The sequence below is a fragment of the Ammodytes marinus genome (genome assembly GCF_949987685.1).
Source record: "Ammodytes marinus genome assembly, chromosome: 2".
In the NCBI taxonomy this organism is placed as follows: Eukaryota; Metazoa; Chordata; class Actinopteri; order Uranoscopiformes; family Ammodytidae; genus Ammodytes; species Ammodytes marinus.
The window spans coordinates 930,607-953,127 of NC_137231.1; the positions used below are offsets into that span (position 1 = coordinate 930,607).

General features: G+C 43.4%; 1 protein-coding gene across 1 annotated transcript in view; it reads right to left on the bottom strand.

The window, feature by feature from the left end:
- The window catches only part of ptar1 (protein prenyltransferase alpha subunit repeat containing 1), a gene marked incomplete at its 5' end in the record, with an annotated part of 121,212 nt that overhangs the window by 30,636 nt on the left and 68,055 nt on the right, over positions 1-22,521 (bottom strand). The window contains 3 exons of the mRNA XM_080046337.1: positions 6,965-7,320; positions 7,665-7,908; positions 8,930-9,034. Of these exons, the coding sequence (XP_079902463.1) occupies positions 6,965-7,320; positions 7,665-7,908; positions 8,930-9,034 (705 nt within the window). The remainder of the gene's footprint in view (positions 1-6,964; positions 7,321-7,664; positions 7,909-8,929; positions 9,035-22,521) is intronic.

Below are 22,521 nucleotides of genomic sequence, written 5' to 3' on the forward strand. Positions count from 1 at the left end.
TTGAAAATGTATTACAGGGCGGTCCATAGACTGTAGGCTATTTAACCGTTGCGCAAATGGATTTATTCCCAAATTTTTCAAATGGCCACTTTGCATTTAGTAATTTTTTGCTTTAATGATTGTGTATCGTTGGTACATTATTCCCCATTATTGTTATTAGTATCTATTAGGGGTGTAACGATCCATCGATGTAGATCGATCCATTGATTGATTTGCGAGCGATCAAACTGCATAGATGCAACGTCCAAACATCGATGAAAATCGATGTAGTATATGCTTTTATTTTGACAATGTCCTTGCTCGGGTGTTTGTGACACCATTTCCGCCCGACCGCACCAGGCTTTTTCTCGCTTGTGTATCATGATTATCAAAGTTCATTTCGGAAACTAAAATCCATCGGTAACAGACCTCTCGGTGTTTGCACCATGGGGAGAGGATCATATATCCCCCCGCTGACAGAGCAGTCGAACCGACGTTACCCGGGCAGCGCTCGACAGGCTCGCGGGGGTTAGCAGCCGAGCTAGCGGGGCATTTGGGCTGTTATCCCCGCGAGCTGTCCAGCACAGCGCTGCCCGGCTGGCAGTGTAAAGTTCCAATAATGCGCGGCTTGGCTGTTCTCTCAGCGGTGAGAAGTTCCTGCGCTCCCCGAGGCGGTCACCTTCTCCGCGGGGTGAATTTACGAGCTACCGCAGCCTCAGCTAAAATAGATAGCTCCATTAGGCTAATGAGCTAAGCTAGTGAGGAATCCACCAATTTAGTCAATTCTGTGCCCTGAAACCCCACACGGCCCAAAACTACTCAAATGTCACTCCAAGCAGTGTTTACTGCCGCTACACCTTAAGATATGAATAGTAAGAGATTGAAAGATATTAATCTTAGGAAAGATATTAATCTTTCAATCAAATAATTCAAGCTAATATTTTTTTTTCCTGTATCTTATAAGGAAGTCCCCTTGACATTAAATAAAATGTCATCAAAAAGAGGGAAATGGCTGAGGTAGCAGCTTAAGTTTGTTGTTTATCCTGTTAATTTCAAGATCTTTAGTGTTCAGAATGCATAAAAATGGATGAAAATTATACAAACGATTAAGAAGGCTATTATATTATCAACATGTATTTTTAGATAACGAGATAGGCCATCTTGTGTTAAATGGGCATATAATATCGTCTCCTATCGATCGCAGGCCCGTGAATCGAATCGAAATCGTATCGCAGCAGATTTTAGATATCGGAAAATATCATATCGTTGTCTAATGAATCGATGTAATATCGTATCGTGATGAAAGCAGAGATTTACACCCCTAGTATCTATCTGCATGCCAAAAACCATTCTGATGCTAATTCTGAGATAGTACACTGACTGGTATGCCTGCAGCGCAATATCAGGAAGAGGCAGTGGTGTAGTCTAGTTTTTTGTAGTGGGTATACTGTGATGATTCTTTCCTAGCCTCTTCTTGAATATGCAGCATAGCATTTATACATTAAACATATGGCTTACACCGTGGTTAGTTTACAATTTTGTTGTTTCTGCATTAGGTGCAGCAAAGGCAAAAAACATTTTACACCTTAGCCTGCCTTTAGAAACACAGAGTTTAGGATTTCAATTCCCAAATGAAATGGGGGGGTATGGGGGTCTCCCCCAGATATTTTTTTATATTAAAATACATTGTTTCCCGCCCTCTGGTGACACTACAATAGAAAAACACAAACATCAGTAAGTCTGTTCTAGGCCCTTGTAGGGGGATCCGGGGGTATGTCCCCCCGGGAGATTTTTTTTACCTTTTTTAAGTGAAATGCATGAATCTGGTGCACTTTGAGAGGAAAATTAAGAGGCTTAATCTGAAGAATTGTGTGAACAAAGAATTTGGAGACACTGGGTCGGGTGAATTAGAAGCTATTGAAGAAAGACACTTGGATTTTCCATAAAAACATTAATTTAAAATAAAATATTATGCAGGGTCCTCTGGGATGGGCTTGGCGCTCTTTTTCTTTTATGGGACATATTTCTCTGTAATACAGTGAATGCATTTAAATGCAGTGAGAGGAACTAAGCAGTAGAACTCTGTTGTCCAGCGATCTTTTTTTCCACAGACGAGGCAGAAATAGGCTGTAGACTATACACAGTGCATGTGCAACTGAGGGCAGTCCCATTTCCATTTTTTTTTTTAAATAAACTCAATACACACTGTGCATGGACGTGAACGTGATGTGATCAGTTAACCTCGGATTATCTCCCAGATGAACTGATTCAATTATTAGGCTATTAACTATCCAGACCAACACATTGTATTCCAATTTTTTTTGTATGGTACATAACATTTGCATAATATGATGTCGATATCAAACGTAGCCTACAAACTAAAATTAAAAATAAATAAAAAAATTGGGGGGGGGGGGCCCCCCTGGCGGTCGGGGGCCCTAAGCAACCGCTTAGTTCGCTTATGCCTCGGGCCGGCTCTGGTTTTCTGTCATGTTACTCGTGCATGAGTTGACGGGGTGAATCAATCGCCACCTCAGCCTATGAAAACTGCACTGATGATTCGATCTTGAAGTGCTCGCAAAAGTTAATATGAATTTCAGACAGGTTATGCAAACTGAGAATATTACTTTTTCCTCATTGGGAGAAAATAAGTCCTTGCGCGCTTTTGGTGCTCTCGACAGCACCGTGTGCGTCTCCCGAGGGGACTATGAGCCTTGAGCTGAATGTTGCTGCCAGTATTTTCGGGTTGGACATCGCCCTTTCTTTTACCCAACCGTTCGCAATGAAACGGGCCGTGGGGTAATGCCTGGTCCCGCTTATCTATTATAAGTCCGTTGCGACTTACACAGGGACACAGCGCAAAGGTTGAATTTGTGAAAGTATGACAGTTGAGTTTGGTCACTATCGAATTTGTTACGTGTCATTTCGCATTTCTTAGTGGGCATACGGAAATGCTGGAGCTTTCTTAGTGGGTATACTGCATATACCTGCGTAACACGTAGACTACACCACTGGGAAGAGGAGAAAAAACAAATAGTTTGCAGGGAATGGATAGAACCGCCCTAAGGGCCCAGTGTTTCCCCCAGCGCTTTATGGCTAAGGCGGCCGCCTTAGCAACGCCAGCCCCCCGCCTTGACTACCGACGGACCCAAAAAATAAAAATAATATATATATTTTTTTGTGCTGCACAATTAATGTACTAGCAAGCGCGATGTGTGCTTGTGCATGGTCATAACTGCGTGAAAGACCGCGATTTGCTGTAAATAAATGTGCTCTGCAAAGCAAGAACAGTTTAAGACTCCACATCACCGTGGCAACACAACCTATCTATCAGCTCAGACAGCACAGAGAAAAGTTTGATGAATGCATGAGAGTGATGGCCCAGGCAAGTTTCAGTAAGTTTACAGAAGTGCCACAATGTTACTGTCTTTGAAATACATTTAGTCATTTTAAGGGGAAAACCCATTGTATTTATTATTTCAACTATTGAGTTATTTTTAAAACAGCATGCTAGTGTAGGCCAACAAGATTTATTTTCTGAATTTTCAATTCTGCTTTATTTTTATGTTTTAAATTGGGAAATACATGTTCCAAAACTATCAATAACCTATGTATTTCAAATAAATCAAGCAAGTAGGCTAATAATAACCATTAATGAGTTATAGGCTATCGCATCACAGTAGTAGCCTGGTCCAACCAGACCATCGTACTTCATTTAATTTGTACAGAAGGTCTGGAACTGCTGTAATTGGCAAACGTTCACTCACTTGGAGGGGGGTGTCTGTTGAAGTTTAAAACTATTGGATCTGTGTCAGTGCCACTCTGGATTAGCCAACCAATCGCATCACGTTTGTTCATGAGCCGGCTTCTGACGGTGCGTTCCACTTGTACAGGGAACTCGGAAATTTCCGACTTCACTACATATTGTAGTCTATGGATCTACCGGTACCTGGCAACGGTAACTTGCAAGAGCCTAACGTTTAGTTATTTGGATGAGAAAGGTTGTAGACGTCCATACTTTCTCAAGCAGATGCACTGGAACACAGACAGGTCGGAACTCGGAAATTCCGAGTTCCGAGTATAAAGGAACACAGCATTCAACTGAAACTGGAGCGCGACTTCGACGTCATCGTTCTCAGCCACTCGCTCTGTTCGCTGATTGGACGGCCGGAAATTTTCCTGAGCTTGAGCTGAGAAATTCACCGCAGCCCCAGACTGACTACTGAAGGGAAAATGAAATTTGAGCGGAAGTAGGTAGGCGGGCGGAGCCAGGCTATCACAGTAGGCCTATTGTACACAATAATCGCACAACAGCCCCCCATCCAAAAAGGAACTTTAAAAAGTTGAATTTGCACTTTGATGTGCATACACATGTTAAGTGTATGGTCCATTATTTTTATTTAGCGTGCCTGCACAGTATTACACCAAAACAGTAGAAGTTTTCTTTAATTGTGCTTTGTACTGTCTGCATGTTTGCACAAAATGTGTACCTGCACATAGCAAACAAAATTGCACAACTGTAAGGTCAGTGTCTGTTGTATTTTTGTATTCAAATAAGCAGTTGTTTATTTCTTTACTGTGCATTGGCATCTTTGAGCTAAATACCGCCAAAAATATGCACCGCGCCTCCCATGACCCTGGACAGCAGACATGGGGGACTCGAGTCACATGACTTGACTCGAGTCAGACTCGAGTCGCAAATTTGAGGACTTGAGACTTGCTTGACTAACACTGATAAAAGACTCGACTTGACTTTGACTTGGTCTTCATGACTTGAGACTTGACTTAGACTTGAGACAGATGACTCGAAATGACTTGAATTTTTAAAAGTTAGATTACGTTAGAAATTATGTTTTATTTTGAAACATGATCGGTGATTTTACAGTGCAATGCAGCGCGCTGCGCGGACAAACAGCGTCAGCAGGTCAACACAGGAGCAGCAGTCATGGAGGCGGCTAGACCAAGAATAATTCACGTGAGCCTCCCACACGCTTATAAGTAACCCAATCACAGTAAATATGTAGCGCCTTCTTCCCTTCCCTTTTCACGTTGTAACGGCCCCCGGGAAGTCTTGTAAAAGAAAACGAAAGTAACGAGCGTTTCCTGCAGCGCTGCTGCCTTGATAACGCACGCTTCCTTATCGAGCGCCCTACCTCCACGGACTGTAGGGTTTATAAAAGCATCTCTGTGAGACGAAACAGCCGTTATGATGTAGGCCTAGACCCTTATGATGCAGTTCGACCTTCCACGTTCACTGGCTCCCGACAGCTCACAGCCGCCGCTCCCGCACCGACAGCACAGCAAACTGCCCGTTATGACAGTTCGCCAGAGCCGGCCCGAGGCATAAGTGAACTAAGCGGCCGCTTAGCCCCCGACTGCCTGGGGGGCCCCCTAAATTTTTTTTTTTTTTTTTTTTTTTCTTAGTTTGTATGTTTGATATTAACATCATATTATGCAAATGTGAGTTATCGTACAAAAAAAGGAATAAAATGTTTTGGTCTAGATAATTAATAGCCTAAAAATGTAATCAGTTCATCTGGGAGGAAATCCGAAATTATCTGAACATGTCACGTTCACATCCATGCACAGTGTGTATTGAGTTTATTTAAAAACAATTGGAAATGGGGCTGCCCTCAGTTGCCCATGCACTGTGAGTCTATAGCCTATTTCAGCCTTGTCTGTGGAAAAAAAGATCCAGTAGCTGGACAACAGAGTTCTTCTGCTTCGTTCCTCACACTGCATTTAAATGCATTCACTATATTACAGAGAAATATGTCCCGTAAAATAAAAAGAGCTCCAAGCCCAACCCAGAGGACCCTCCATAATATTTTATTTTATATTAATATTTTTATGGAAAATCCATGTGTCCTTCTTCAATAGCTTCTAACTCATCTGACCCAGTGTCTCCAAATTATTTGTTCACACAAAATTTCTCAGATTTAGCCTCTTAATTTTCCTCTCAAAGTGCACCAGATTCATGCATTTCACTTTAAAAAGGTTAAAAAATCTCACAGGGGGGCATACCCCCGGACCCCCCTAGGAGGGTCTGAATCTCGGCTGTCTAATATTTTCACACAGCCACACAGTGGAGGCACTAGCGGAAAACACTGGGTGTGTGAATGATATTTAACAAAGATCTATAGTTTCAGCAGCGCTAACATTGGAGAGGGGCCCCCTAATCATATTTCGTTTAGGGGCCCCTGAAGGCTTGGGCCGGCTCTGCAGTTCGCCCCCCAGTGTGAAAAATAAATGAATCGGGATAAATCAAAATGTGATCCTGCCATAAAATAAAAAGGTGATTGCCCTGTTTTATTTTAAATGCATTATGGGCATTAAGTGTCTGTTTTGTGTAAGTAAGCTATAGGCCTATCTGTTACGATTTGCCTTTCTTGTTTTCCATGTTAAAAGTAAGCTACTTGGAAATTGCAAGTAGCCTAAATGTGGTTGAAAGAAAAGGAAATGTGCGGTGTTGATCATATGTGATAGATAAGGGGTCGCTATTGGATGCAGACATTATGAGATTCGGACCTTTGCTGTAAGAAAATGTTGTCAACTGGACCCATTTCAATTTTAGTTGAAGACCCCTTGGTCAGACCAAGAATAATTCAATTGTAGTTCAAGGATGATGTTGTCGATGACGGTATGAAGAAGAGAACTGTGAAATGCAGGTCTTTTAAATGTAGAAACTGGGTTAGATAATATGATTTTTGTATGACTTGACTTGTGACTTGCTTGACCAGAGCAATGACTTGACTTGTGACTTGCTTGATTCTCACCACAGTGACTTGGACTTGCTTGAGACTTGAAGGTTATGACTTGAGACTTGCTTGTGACTTGCACATTAGTGACTTACCCCCACCTCTGCTGGACAGTTACCACCTTGACTAAGACATTTTCTGGGGGAAACACTGGGGCCCTTTGTGCTAGTAATTAGTAATTGCAAAATGACAATTGCCTTGTGTTATGTTAACCTCTGGGGCCTCACCTGTGACTCCAGAGTGTCTCATGCCCAGGATAGGACTGGATCAGGTCTGAGCACAGCTCCATCTCCTGGTGGAGGAGTTGCAAGACTGTAATGAAGCTGAGCTGCCTCTCCTCCTCAGCCTCTGCCTCTGCTCCAGACAGCTCTCCGTTAGCCTGGGCTTGGCTGTGATGCTGGGGACTGCTGCTTTGGACTGCGCTTGATTGGTGCTGAGGTGAACTAGTGGTACTGAAAGCTGGAGTCAGGGAGAGCTCAGTGATCAGCTCCTTCAGCAGGAACTGGCGGTAGTGGAATCCACTGTGGTCAGACACATGCATGGAGACCCATAGGCGCATAGAGGACAGCTCATCATGGAAAAACTGTGAGGAAAAATTGCAGTGAGCATATGGCAGGTTGTGTTTGAGGTTTCTTCCCAATAAATCAAGTTTTCCATGCCACTGTTGGCAAGTGCTTGCAGCTCGGTTGTTGCTGATAGTAGATGAGATAAGGACCATAATTGATTACAACACCAAGACAAATTAGTCCTTCAGAAAATGTTAATCATTACCATTACCACTGAACATTTTAAGCATCGAAAAAGCTTTTCCAATGGATTGAATATATTTTTTGGTATGAAAATACATGGTTAAAATTGGTATGGAGTATGACAAAATACTCCTTGAATCTTTAAAAATGAAATATTTAAATCTATTCCTCATCCCACCTTGACGTTGCTCATGGCCATGTGCTGCAGCACCCAGATGCGGTGGGACCAGGCATTGTAGTTGCTGGGATAGCGGCAGGCAGCTTCAGAGCACACCTTCATCTCTTGGTGGAGTATCCTGGCCAGTTGGTCACTTAGCTGTTGGCTTCTCTCGGTATCACACTGATCTCCTTCCCCCTGCTGCTGCTTCCTGCCCCGCCCCACAGCAGAGATCTGACATAAGAACTGCCGCAGCACCCAGCGTCTGCAGGGAGATAAGTGCTGCTTAAGATGTGTTTCAATGTTGACCTATAAGACCACACGGATAGGCTACAAACAACGGCTGAGTCCGATGGGAATTCCCTAATATTAGACGTTTCCTCTGTAAAGAAGAGTTGGACAAGTTGTTGGAAGATAAATAGACAAATAATGAATGGATAAAATAATATTCAGCTTGGTATCTTAAAATGAAAAAGACTACATCATATATTACCGGGTGAGACTTCCAATGAAGCTGGAGCAGAGCAAGGCTTTCACCTAAATCTAATGTGGTTCTATAAAATCCACTTTTTCCTTAGTCTATAATATTTATCCATCAATAAATATTCAACATGTTAAACGCTAAACAACCTGGCCTACAATTCCCCAAGTCAGTCTGAATGTGAGTCACAAGTCTTTATAAGTTATATTAACTTGCAAGTCCTGCTATTCCAGGGACCATCAGGAATTCAGGAACATTTACAGTTTTAACCTGAGGTCCCACAGTCTAAATACATATCATAAGCCAGAGTTGGAAGCAAAGTATTCCATGCTCTGACCATAATAATTCATAATACTAATAATTCAGATGGCCAAGGGACTATTGAGGTAGAGTGTGCAGGGCTGAATGTAAATTGCAAATTGGTCAACACAACTTGGTGCCGCTACAACTCTGATTTGGTTTCATTTGCAAAATAAAGTGCTTAGGTTGAGCAACTGATTTAATCCTGATTGTTACGGCTGCTGTTTTGGTAACATTTTAATGCAGAGATTAATAGCCGTAAACCAAAGAGCAGGTCTTTGATGAAGACAGATATTTTAGAGTTTTCAGTCTCATTCTCCACTTCTGCATTAGTCTTTTACATTTATTTGAACATCACAGTTCATGCAAACATGAACAAAGGGGAGTATTTTTGTTGTTGTGGCTCCATTGTTGGTGGAACCATCTCCAACAGAACTATCATGTCACTGTAACTTGATGAAGTAATAATGAAAGCTTTTAAGGAACATGGGCTAAGAAGTCCAACCGGTGTATCCATGTCTCCGGACTCTTGGGGAATTTGGTGAGGGCCAGCTTCCCCAGGTAGAGGTCCTTCTCTGGATTAAGAACTCCACATTGCAGTAGCTCCTTCCTGCAACATTAATCAGCTTTGTATTACAATTGATTTTAACAGCAGACACTGGGTAGATATAAAATGCTTTAGCCCCACTGTGTTGTGCTGAGCTGTGATAATATGCATTTCCATAGAAGCTTCAAAGCAGCCTCACTACAGTATTGTTAGCTTAAAGTATTGTGTCCTGTTTTGTGTAGAGATGATGGACCATTTCATGGGCTTAAGACCACTCACATGTCTGCAGTTATGTTGTAGCTTGATGCTTTGACTGGGTTTTGGGTTGAACGATTTGGGAAAAATATTCAATTGAGCTTTTTCTTACGATATTGCGATTTGAAGTGATACAGTTTTCTAAAGTGAAGCTGAAGAGCAATGGCCCTCCATGGCCCTCATTTACTAACTGAGCGTAAGTGCAGATTTGTGCTTCTTGAACTAACTCATTCCATGCGAACACAAGAATAATAATGGTTTGACTCTTAAAAAATTTAACCACACACCTTTTAATTAAATACAAAGCATTTTAAAGGGAAAGTTCAGTATTTTTAAGTGGGGTTGTATGAGGTACTTAGGCATAGTTGGTCTATTAACTTATGGAGGTGGCCGTCAGAGCAGTCATATTAAAAAGTTTTGGGAATACATCGCTGTAGTAAAATCAGCATTGTACTGTTGCAGAGGGGGCCTCCTGGAGCTGTTTCGCCACATATATAAATGCTTACCTAAAAACTAAATATCAGTTCAACTGTACACTAAATTTAGGATTTTTTCACTGCTGATTTCACAGCAAAAGCAGACAGCCTTTTATTTTTACACTTTTTTCTAGCAAAATTGTACCATGTAATTGTACGATGGCAACTAGCATGAGTCTGCAAATCACTAATCAGCAGTGAAAAAACTTTGTTGTAATACTACTTCCTGCAATACATCTTATACAGTTATTAAAAATGTACCCCACAGTGCATTAACATTTTTACTGAATATAACAAATAATTCAAATTCTTGAAAACCAATTCCCTGAATCAAAATGCCACAAGCTACTCCACTGAGTTATGCAGACCTCCATGGGCAAGAAAAGAGAGAAAGAAGAAAAGAGAGACAGACAGAGAGAGAAGGGACATTTTTATATACGTAGGCTATATAACGGTAGTTATATGAACTTAACTTGAAAAAACTTTAATAGAGTGATCGTTACTGACTTTATTAGGCTGACTATGTATAACAACAAATTTTGTTAGTATTCAACATGGAGAATTGAAAAATGTAATTTCCATGAGGCTGTTCAGTCAGAAAGTAACAGATCATTAGCATCAGCATTTAAGGATTTGAGTTCAAGCCCCCGTTGTTGCAGGATGACCATCTTATATCTTACTGTGGACACCTGCCCTGCATGTTTAAGTTGCGTCTGTGCACAGTGTTTCCCCCACGTTCACACAGCAGTGGCGGTGAATGCTGTGTGAATGCTAATATTTTCTCAGCCGCTGCTATTAAAATCCTCCTCCTCATTATTCTACGTTTTTATTTTTTGGTATGTAGCTCCTTTTAGAAACGGGGCAATGCCTAACGTAAACGCTGTCCATGCGTCGGAGGTGAATGTAACTTACTCAGCGGAGTGGGAGCGGCTCACTATACAGTCCCTTTAGTCGCGCTGTCAGTTTGCCGACACGGCTCTGTGTATTCGGGCTCGAGACATACAAACAGGTCGCGGAACAGTCACTAACGAAACTGTTTGTGGCTGAGCGAAGAATGTGGACTACTGTAGGCTACTGATGCAAATTCCACAACTCATTACTTGTGTTACAGTTTAGTACAATATGGATTCATTTATATTTGGCTGCTCCACCAGTCCAGTATAGTTTAGTTAAGTACGGGCACTCAAGTATTGAGGGCCCGTAATTATTACTCTCCACCATACTTCTTCTTCTTACTTCTTCTTCTTACTTTTTATTCTTCCCCACATTTTCTAGCTCTATCTCCTCCCACACCGCTGCAGGTAGAAACGCATAAATTTCACAGAATGTCCGTCCCCACCCCACGGGGTGTGCTATTATACAGTTTTTTGAATTTCCGCTAGGGGGCGCTGTTATGAAGTCCCGACTGAAAGAACTTTGAGAGGCCACGCCCCGCACACCGTAACTCCGATTGACTTGAAATTTCTCACACAGCTGTATGATAGGGTGCTCTACAAAAAAGCCTCTGGGACCATAAAAATTCTTCAGGGAATATTTTCCGATAATTAGCAAAAACTGAAAAACATGGTAGCTTATCGAGATTAACCCATAGGGGGCGCCACAAATGCCCCGACTCTGATAGACTTCAAATTTCTTACACATGTACAGCTCATGGTGCTCTACAATGTAGCCTCTCGGACAATAGGGGTCAGCCATGATTTTTTTTTCGCCGCCATTGCCCAAAACATTTACGCAGGGGCGGGGCTTATTAACAAATTGGCCATAACTCCTTAACCATAGGTCCTATCATCATCAAACTTTCTGGGTATGTGCAGAAGTCATGTGGTAGCATGTCCCTCAAAGCTTATCGCGATTAACCCATAGGGGGCGCCACAAAAGTCACCCGACTCCGATTGACTTGAAATTGATTACACTTGTACAGCTCATGGTGCTCTACAATATAGCCTCTCGGACAGTTTTTTTAATTTCTGCTAGGGGGCGCTGTTATTAAGCCCCGACTGAAGAAAGTTTGAGAGGCCACGCCCCGCACACCGTAAATCCGATTGACTTGAAATTTCTCACACAGGTGTATGTTAGGGTGCTCTACAAAAAAGCCTCTGGGACCATAAAAGTCCGCCTGGGAATATTTCCTGCTAATTAGCATAAACTGAAAAACAGGGTTTTATCCACAACTTTTTAAAGTTTTACTCTATCGACACCAAATGTCTCACGAAGCCCCGGGGGACTATGACGCACGTCTCCGAAAAATATTAGTAGGATAGCTTGGAAAACATGGCCGCCATTGACTAAAACGTTTACGCAGGGGCGGGGCTTAATTACAAATTGGCCATAACTCATTGACCATAGGTCCTATCATCATGAAACTTGCAGGATACGTGCAGAAGACATGTGGTAGCGTGGCCCTCTAAGTTTGTCGAGGTTAACCCATAGGGGGCGCCACAAATGCGAAAAACGTAATTCCCCAATGCAATGTTTGACAGGCCACGCCCCTTTCCCCCTGACTCCCATTGACTTATCATTTGTCAGACATGTACAGCTCATGTTGCGCTACGATAAAGCCTCTTGGACCACAGGGGTCAGCCGTGATTTTTTTTTCTTCCCCGATTTACACGGGCGGCCCCCGTACTTTCAAAATCTCCGCGGGATTTTCTAGTTTCAGTTTCGTTTTTCATCTCCATGTCGGAAAGCTGTTCGCTCAGCTGATGGGCTCGAGCCTAACGGAGCAGACAGCATGACTCAGTCTAAAGTCAGCGATGATCACTCTCACAAATCAAAAAGCTAAATTATAAAATAAAGCTATCTCTTCCTCCCTCTATATCGGTCTGCATATATTTCTGTCTCCACTGCACACTTAGTCACTACCACTAGTTTAAAGGAAGCAAAATGAGGATTATAACCTCATTTTGCACCTTATTATTTTTTTAAATATTTGAAGATTGCAGGCAAGTAAATACCACCCGCCACTACATTCTCAATGGAGACATGAATAATTAACTTTTTTTTTTTTGTTGCATTTTTATGCTTTATTGACAGTGCAGAGAGACAGAGGTGAAATGGGGCAGAGAGGGGAGTGACATGCAGAGAACGACCGCGGGTGGGAATCGAACCCGGGTCTGCTGCTGGGCCCGGCCCGGGAGGGGGACGCCTTACCAACTGAGCTAAAGGCGCCCCCACCTCTTTTTTTTTACAGTTTAAATCAAATCAAATTTTAGCAATACAGAATGCATGATATTACTGCATTGTATTGTATTATATTTTTGTCATCAGGAACCTAAATGTTGTCAATTAGCCTACTTCACATACATTTGGTGCATACAAATTCACCAGAATGCAGGAAATGAAGTGTTGGATGCTCAAAAATGTATGGGGGGGGGCACCCCCAGACCCCCAAATTAAAATGTGACGCAAACCAAGGTTTAATCACAACCTACACCCTTGAAATTCAAGAATTGTTTTGTTTTATTTGTACACTCAACAAAAATATAAACGCAACACTTTTGTTTTTGCTCCCATTTTTCATGAGATGGACTTAAAGATCTAAAATTCATTCCAGATACACAATATTACCATTTCTCTCAAACATTGTTCACAAATCTGTCTAAATGTGTGATAGTGAGCACTTCTGCTTTGCTGAGATAATCCATCCCACCTCACAGGTGTGCCACATCAAGATGCTGATCTGACATCATGATTAGTGCACAGGTGTGCCTTAGACTCTTCCACAATAAAAGGCCACTCTGAAATGTGCATTTTTTTGCTTTATTGGGGGTCTGGGGACTCGGAACCAGTCAGTATCTGGTGTGACCACCATTTGCCTCATGCAGTGCAACACATCTTCTTCGCATAGAGTTTATCAGATTGTCAATTGTGGCCTGTGGAATGTTGGTCCACTCCTCTTCAATGGCTGTGCGAAGTTGCTGGATATTAGTGGGAAGTGGTGCACGCTGTCGTATACGCCGGTCAAGCACATCCCAAACATGCTCAATGGGTGACATGTCCGGTGAGTATGCTGGCCATGCAAGAACTGGGACATTTTCAGCTTCCAAGAATTGTGTACAGATCCTTGCAACATGGGGCCGTGCATTATCTTGCTGAAACGTGAGGTGATGTTCATGGATGTATGGCACAACAATGGGCCTCAGGATCTCATCACGGTATCTCTGTGCATTCAAAATGCCATCAATAAAATGCACCTGTGTTCTTCGTCCATAACAGATGCCTGCCCATACCATAACCCCACCACCACCATGGGCCACTCGATCCACAACATTGACATCAGCAAAGCGCTCACCCACACGACGCCACACACGCTGTCTGCCATCTGCCCTGAACAATGTAAACCGAGATTCATCCGTGAAGAGAACACCTCTCCAACGTGCCAGACGCCATCGAATGTGAGCATTTGCCCACTCAAGTCTTTTACGGCGACGAGCAGGAGTCAGGTCAAGACCCCGATGAGGACGACGAGCATGCAGTTGAGCTTCCCTTTCTGACAGTTTGTGCAGAAATTGTTTGGTTATGCAAACCAATTGTTTCAGCAGCTGTCTCAGTGGCTGGTCTCAGACGATCTTGGAGGTGAACCTGCTGGATGTGGAGGTCCTGGGCTGGTGTGGTTACACGTGGTCTGCGGTTGTGAGGCCGGTTGGATGTACTGCCATATTCTCTGAAACGCCTTTGGAGACGGCTTATGGTGGAGAAATGAACATTCAATGCACGAGCAACAGATCTGGTTGACATTCCTGCAGTCAGCATGCCAATTGCACGCTCCCTCAATGCTTGTGGCATCTGTGGCATTTTGCTGTGAGACAAAACTGCACATTTCAGGGTGGCCTTTTATTGTGGACAGTCTAAGGCACACCTGTGCACTAATCATGATGTCAGATCAGCATCTTGATGTGGCACACCTGTGAGGTGGGATGGATTATCTCAGCAAAGCAGAAGTGCTCACTATCACACATTTAGACAGATTTGTGAACAATGTTTGAGAGAAATGGTAATATTGTGTATCTGGAATGAATTTTAGATCTTTAAGTCCATCTCGTGAAAAATGGGAGCAAAAACAAAAGTGTTGCGTTTATATTTTTGTTGAGTGTATATATAGGCCTTTATATAAGGATACTTTGTAATTTTAATCACATTATTTTAAATTAAAGTCTTAGGTCCTGCTTATCAATTGCTCATAATAACCAGTAGGCCTACTTCTGTACTGAACCTCTTCCCATTTACAGCAAAAAAAAAAATCCTGGGGTAAACACTGTGTGCATTAACACACCTGATTAAAAAAAACTGAAACAATCAGTTCAGTTCCAGTAAAAACAGATTTCTTAGGTCCTGTTTCCACCTGGCATTATGATGTGATTTTATTAATCCGATCAAGGTGGCCAGCTCTCGGCCCGTGTGTTCACACTTGTCTGTCCACATGTGACTTCTTTGTCTACTTGTGATCAGATTGCATTTACCCGCTCTGTATCACGTACCAAGATGGCGGCGCGCACAGTCGCAGCGGCCCGGAGCTCTACCTCTAGTTGCCGGTTTTTAGTGTTGTTCATGTTTTTTGTAATGTTTACTTTTTGCACTGTGAGCCTTTCCCTCCAACTGGAAACGAACATCACCTACAGCCGGATGCACATCTTGAATATTCGGGATATAAACTACATTCCACCCCTTGTAACTGCTATACCGGAGGAGCTGCTCCGTACATCGGTGCCTGCCTGGTTAACAAGCTGACGCAGCAAGCAGCGCAGACGGAGACGGGAGAGGAAGACAAAGCGGGGCAAGCGGGCGGGATCCAAGCTAGGCTAAGGAGCTCACCGGATCGACCAGCGTTGCCCAGCCTGTTCGTAGCGAACGCCCAGTCCATTGTCAACAAGATCGACGAACTCAGACTGAGGCTTGACTCAAACAGGATGAATAGCTGTGCTTTCTTCTTCACCGAAACCTGGCTGAATCCGAACATCCCTGATGCTGCTATTGAGCTAGCAGGCCGGACTGTTTACCGAGCGGACCGAACAGCTGACTCCGGTAAGGATAAAGGTGTCTGCATATACGTGTGCAACTCATGGTGCAATACAACTGACATTGTAGAAACATTTTGCTCCCCGGATTTGGAGTTTATTACAGTTAAATGCAGACCGTTTCATCTGCCAAGGGAGTTTACAGTGGTGTTTTTAACTGCTGTTTACATACCACCGCAAGCTAACGCTAAGCTAGCACTGGCTAGTCTGCATGACGCTATCCAACAGCTGAAAAACAACCATCCAGACGGTGTGTTTATAATAGCAGGTGACTTTAACCACGCCAAGCTGAAGACTGTAATGCCAACATTTCACAAGTTTATTGACTTTCCGACCAGATATATAATAATCTTGGACCAAGTCTACTGCAACATTGCTAAAGGCTACAAAGCGTCCCCCTCTCCCCATCTGGGCCGATCCGATCACATCAGTCTGCACTTGCACCTGCATGCAAACCCCTCGTTGCAAGGTCCAAACCTACAGTTCGCACCATCACTGTCTGGCCAGACGGAGCCATGGACAGGCTACAGGACTGCTTTGGGTATACCAATTGGGACATCTTTAAACAAGCTGCCAATGACAACAACCACATAGACCTCAACACCTACACCTCATCAGTATTGGACTACATCACCTTCTGTATCAACAGTGTCACCACACAGAAGTCAATACTAACACTCCCCAACCATAAGCCATGGATGAATGGTGCTATAACTGGTCTGCTGAAGGCCCGGGATGCAGCTTTCCACTCAGGGGATGCAGAGGCCTACAGAACAGCAAGGTCCACTCTGAGTAAGGGCATCATGGAAGCAAAGTACAGCTACACGAAGCGTATTGAGGAGCATTTTAACAGCTCGGACTCTCGACGCGTGTGGCAGGGCATCAGAACTGTGACCGGCTACAACAGCAGCAGCTCTACCCATGCTCAAAGTCCATCCCTCCCTGACGACCTGAACTGCTTTTTTGCCAGGTTTGACTGCACTGACAACAGCGACAACACACGGGCACAGCAGGGACCCTCACCACCGGTTCTGACTCTGAGCCCCCACGATGTCAGACGGACCCTGCAGCACATCAACCCCAACAAAGCTACTGGACCTGACGGAGTACGAGGGCGGGTTCTGAAGCACTGTGCAGCGGAGCTGACTGCGGTGCTCACGGACCTGTTTAACACCTCCCTGCTGCAGGCCTCCGTCCCCACATGTCTCAAGACAGCCACAATCATCCCTGTCCCAAAACAATCAGCCATCAGGTCCCTCAACGACTATCGGCCAGTGGTGCTGACACCAGTGGTGATGAAGTGCTTCGAACGTCTGGTACTGGGGCACTTGAAGAACAGCATCCCCCCCTCCTTAGACAACCACCAATTTGCCTACAGGGCAAACAGGTCGACGGAGGACGCAGTGTCACTAGCCCTCCACTCCACCCTGACACACCTTGACCAGCGTGACAGTTATGTGCGGATGCTATTCATAGACTATAGCTCTCCCTGCAATACCATCCCCCCCCATAAACTTGCCACCAAGCTGGACCACCTGGGCCTCAACACACACCTGAGTAGCTGGGTCCTGGACTTCCTCACCGGCCGACCACAGACTGTGCGAATGGGGAGACAGGTCTCCTCCAGCATCACCCTGAACATCGGTGCACCACAGGATTGTGTGTTGAGCCCCTTCCTCTTCTCCCTCTACACTCTCGACTGTAAACCCACCCACGAGGCCAACACCATACTGAAGTTCGCAGACGACACCATGGTGGTAGGCAGGATCTCAGGCAACAACGAGGCTGCCTACAGGACAGAGGTGGAGAACCTGGTGAGCTGGAGCCGAGAGAACAACCTGACCCTCAACGCGGCAAAAACAAAGGAGATGATCCTGGACTTCAGGAGGAAGACGAAGCCCTTCGTCCATCACCCCATCACCATAGACGGCGAGACAGTGGAGGTTGTGCAGAACATCAGGTACCTCGGGGTCAACATCAGCCACGACCTGACTTGGACCGTCAACACCACCGCAACGGCCAAGAAAGGACATCAAAGGCTTCACTTCCTGAGGTGCTTGAAGAGGGCACGTCTCCCACAAAAGCTGCTGGTGAGCTTCTACAGGTCAGCCATCGAGTCGGTTCTCACATACTGCATCACTGCATGGTACTCTGGCTGCACCACAGACAACAGACAACGAGCGAAGCAGCGATTCACCCGGTGCAACTCTGTGACAGTGTGACAGTTGGTAACGGTGTCATTCACAGTGACACCTCGCCGGTGAGGGCCGCCGCGCAAAAAAAAACTTTAGTTTGACAGCTAAAATGATAACGGGAGATATCCTGTCCGTTAGCGCTGTTGGGGGAAAAGGCTCCTACGGTCTGATTGCTTTTCTCGAGCCTGAATACACAGCCATGTCGGCAAACTGACAGCGCGACTACATGTCCAGTGAGCCGCCTCCCCCCGTTAGTTTCAGTCTACAGACGAAAAAGTTACAATCACCTCCTAAGCATGGACATCGTTTAAAGCCTCTCATTGTTATGATCAGGGCTTTGATGCAAATTCTGAAGTCTGGACATTACGGTGGGAGCTGTGGTGCAGTTTTTTTTAGAGCAACTCAACCTGCACTGCAAAAAATTAAGAAAGGCAATAAGTCGATCTTTTTGTAGATTCATCCTCATATAACTATAAGTCAAGGTAAAAATCAGTGAGTGGTTCACAAATTAATTCCTAGTAAAATATAAATTTTACTCTTAGATTTGAAGGTTTTACTGTTTATTTATTTATTTAGGGTTGCTTTTTAGTTGTAGGCTATGTTTGAGGAGAACATTTGGGAGTTCATGTATGCAATGTTGAAATAATTGACTAAATAATAAACAAAACTGCAAAAGCCTCTTTCGGTATTCGGTTTCGGCCTTTCGGCCAACTGTTTAATTTTATTCGGTTTCGGTTTCGGCCAAGAATTTTCATTTCGGTGCATCCCTATTGTAGTAGTAGTATTGCTCATTTAGGAGGATATTACATCACTAAGTGTCATAGCGCATCCATTACTTCACCTCCGAGCGCGTAAATCTTAAACAAAATATGCAGATACTGTCAAAATCGGTTCAGGGAGTATAGGGATTATTAACGTTTTTTTTTTTTTTATTATTATTATTATTTTTTTTTTTTAATGTTGTTTTTGATGGTGTGTTTTTCTGGAACGAATATTCGAATATTCGCTCGGAAAAACCAACGAATATTCGAAGCCTGAAAAATGGCATTCGGGCCAGCCCTACTCCCCTGCCACACTGACACTCCCCATCCCATCTCATACACACGATTGCACTATTGCACTTAAGGACTTGGACTTTTTAAAACATTTTACTTAGATATATATTTTATTTATACATATTGCTGATACCATTGATTATGTTGTATTATGTTGTGTTTTGTTTTAAATATTTCTCATATTGATATGGATGTCAATATGTTGAGCTGTGCAACTGGAGGACTGCTCCAAACAAAATTTCGTTGTCTTGTACAATGACAATAAAGTTCTATTCTATTCTACATCATTTCCGTTTGCATTGGTGTTTTTAACCGGTGGGGTTCAAACAAGTAAACATACAGGGCTGTACAGTGCCACAGTTTTAATCGCATTTGCTATTAAAATGCATTACGTGCGAAGATAATTACAAATCTAGGTTGACGAGATAGGCTACTGACTCATTTAGACAAGGAGGAGCAATGCACAACACTGCTACATTAACAGTTGCCAAATGCAGGTAAATATCATAGATAGTAAATAAAAGTAAAAACTCTTAGGCGAGTAAGTTATTACGCCACTTTGGCTGGTGAAAGATGTGTGCTTGCCGTGCGGCTATTCTAACGTCTGCCTCCGATACACTCTTGTCACCACCACCAGTACAAGGCTTTCTATATTAATGCTGTTAAATTACTGCATGTGCGAACAGAATATTTCCTGTGCGCCTTCACATTAAAAGTCTGTTACAAGCCAAACGCGAGTTGACTTTCATTTTTAAGCAGGTAAGAACAGGAAGTCGCTGCCTTGCAGCGCACCAGTCAATAGCAGCGATTTCCGTGTTTTCAGATTTATGCAGTGAAATGAAAAACAGGACAGAAAGCTTGTCATTTGCAATACTGGCGGATGCAACTAACATTCACGAGGCTTCTATAAAAGCTGCATGAACGTCAGTGATGCATTTTCAACGTATTTCCGCTCAGGCAGGGGGCGGCAGTTGAGTAGGAGGTCCCCAATGTGGACAAGAGTCACATTGCTGTTTCCACTACTATTTGAATGCGGACACATGCCATGTAAACCACCTCCGAATGTGGTTTTTGTGATCCGATCTCAATGAGTCTTCAATGCATCCTGAGAGTGTTTACACCTGTAGTTAGAGCTGTCCAGATGTGATCAGATCACAGAAATCAGATGTTAAAGACAAGTGGAAACAGGGTCTTAGAGGAGCTATGGCTCAAGGTTGAAACTGGTTTTCAGAATCAGAGGTTTTGAGTTCAAATCTCCTACTCACCAAACACCAATGCTCACTTGAACAGTACTGCCGTGCAAAGGCAAAAGACCGCAACTTAAATTTTTTTTAAATGAGTTTTTGTCATTTTTGGAACAATGGCCATCAGTTTTATCATGTGAACAAATATCTTGAGTAAATTTTGTTGTTTTCTTATCAAAATAAGATGCTGTTTTTTGCCATAACTTCCAAAAGCAGAGGGAAATCTCTCTCTCTCTCTCTTAAAATATATGTATACATACATTTTCTATTCCATCAAAAATGCAGTGTTTTTTCACCGACTCTAATAATCAAACAACCATATTCCTATAAGCTTATCAGAAAATTATAAATGGCATATAAGAGAATACATCTTACTGACATCCAACCTTTCAAATGTAAGAAATATAGGTGGAAGGTTACTTTAAAGTGCTGTTTTATCTCAAATAAGTACAACCATAATTTATTTTTTTAAATTTTCCAAAAATGAAAAAATGTTATCCTTAAAAGTATTATTATTTTTTTTTTCATATTCAATTTGTGTAATATTATGCTTAACACGACAAAACTCACTTAATGCTATTATTGTTATCACAAGAAATGTTGATATAGAGTGATACAAATTAGGGCTGGGCGATATATCGAATATATGCGATGTATCGCGAGATGTTCTCCACGGGATGTATAAAAAGACCCTATCGCGACCATCGAATACAAATTGGCACGTAATGTGTTTTTTTTAGCCGCCGCCACCGGCAAACTCGCTGGTGTTTGCTTCTCTCGCTCTTTCCTGTGGCTCTCTGCCTCACAGACTCACATGCATTGGCAACTCACTCACTCCCCCCTCTCAACCAGAGTCTCCTGAGCGCGCACCTGTGACGTATGAGAGGAAGGCGAACGAGCGCCGGGGGGCGGATTACTCCGACTTCACGGAGAGCTTTTGGTCCAACGTCACACAACCACGGCATCACATGTATTACGGGCAGCCTCTTATAATAGGTCCATGTCAGCACCAAGGGAGGTGCACACCGTTTATTAACTAAAAGTCTATGTAAAGTAGGCTACATTTGCGAGTATTTTTTATAAAATAAAACATAGACTACTATTATGGAGCAAAACCTGTTCTGCATTTAAAGTGTGGCTGCTATCTTCAGGGGGTTAGTGGTGATAAACAATTAGTAAGTGGTTGTAAAGGTGCGAACACACTACACGCTTTACACGCGTACAGACGCGTATAAAATCGGCTATTTTTCCATAGGGAACCATTGGTTTACGCGCGTAGATGCGTCACTCGCGCTAAAGCAACATTTTAGCCGCGTATGTACGCAGCTACGCGCGGAGTTCAAAAAATTTAACTTTTTACGCTCCTACGCATGACGATTAGCCGCGTTGGCCAATCAGCGTTGGGCTTGACCCGACGTCACATACATTGGCACGGTCGGAGAACAGTGTACTGTACACAGAGGCTGATGAGAGACACCAAGGAGGAAAATGTATTGCAGGCGGCCCGGTGCTGTATGACAGCAGCTCGGGAATAGAAGACGTGGGGAGAGTTAACCAGGAGAATGGACTTCCTGGTTAATTCAGTGAATATGTGCGGCTGTGCTTTAGCCGATAAAACAAGTTAGCGCCGTATAGCATTAGTTAACTCACCCGGTTGTGTGCGGGCGGCTAGCGGCTCATATTATGAACCCAAACATGACGGCTATGTCCGTGGGACTTTCACAACAAGTACAGCGAAGCACCGGTGTTGATCTACGCCAGCCACGGTCCCCTGTCACAGCCAGGTAGGGTAATGTTGGCTACTTGCCTTTATGTTGTGCCGCCGTGCACCGATGCTGCTGTAACTGTGTTTGTTATGTAGCTGCCGTGAATATGCAATGCTGTTTTAATGCTAGGCTATTTGTGCTGTTCAGTTTGTCTTTTGGCACAGTTGTTGGCCGTGTTGTTGTTGTTGTTGTTTTTGAGCGGACATGCACGCTGTTGGCTCGGGTCGGGTCTGATCGCAGCCATGGTTGATTAGGGGAAATACAGTATCGGGAGGGAGACTAGGCACGTTACGCGCGTAGAACCATTTTTGACACAAAATGATCAAGCAACATTTTAGCTGCGTTACGCAAGTAAATTTTACGCGGGTAACGCGTGTAGTGTGTTCGCACCTTAATGAGTCATAATTAGTGTTCTCAGTTTACAGATTAACAGAAGATGGAAAAAACTTTTTCCAAATAGAACAATGTTGGATCCATTGTATGGGAGTGGAAGGATGTGGAATAATCAATACAATGTGCAAACTATTTGCCATGTGCAAGTTTCA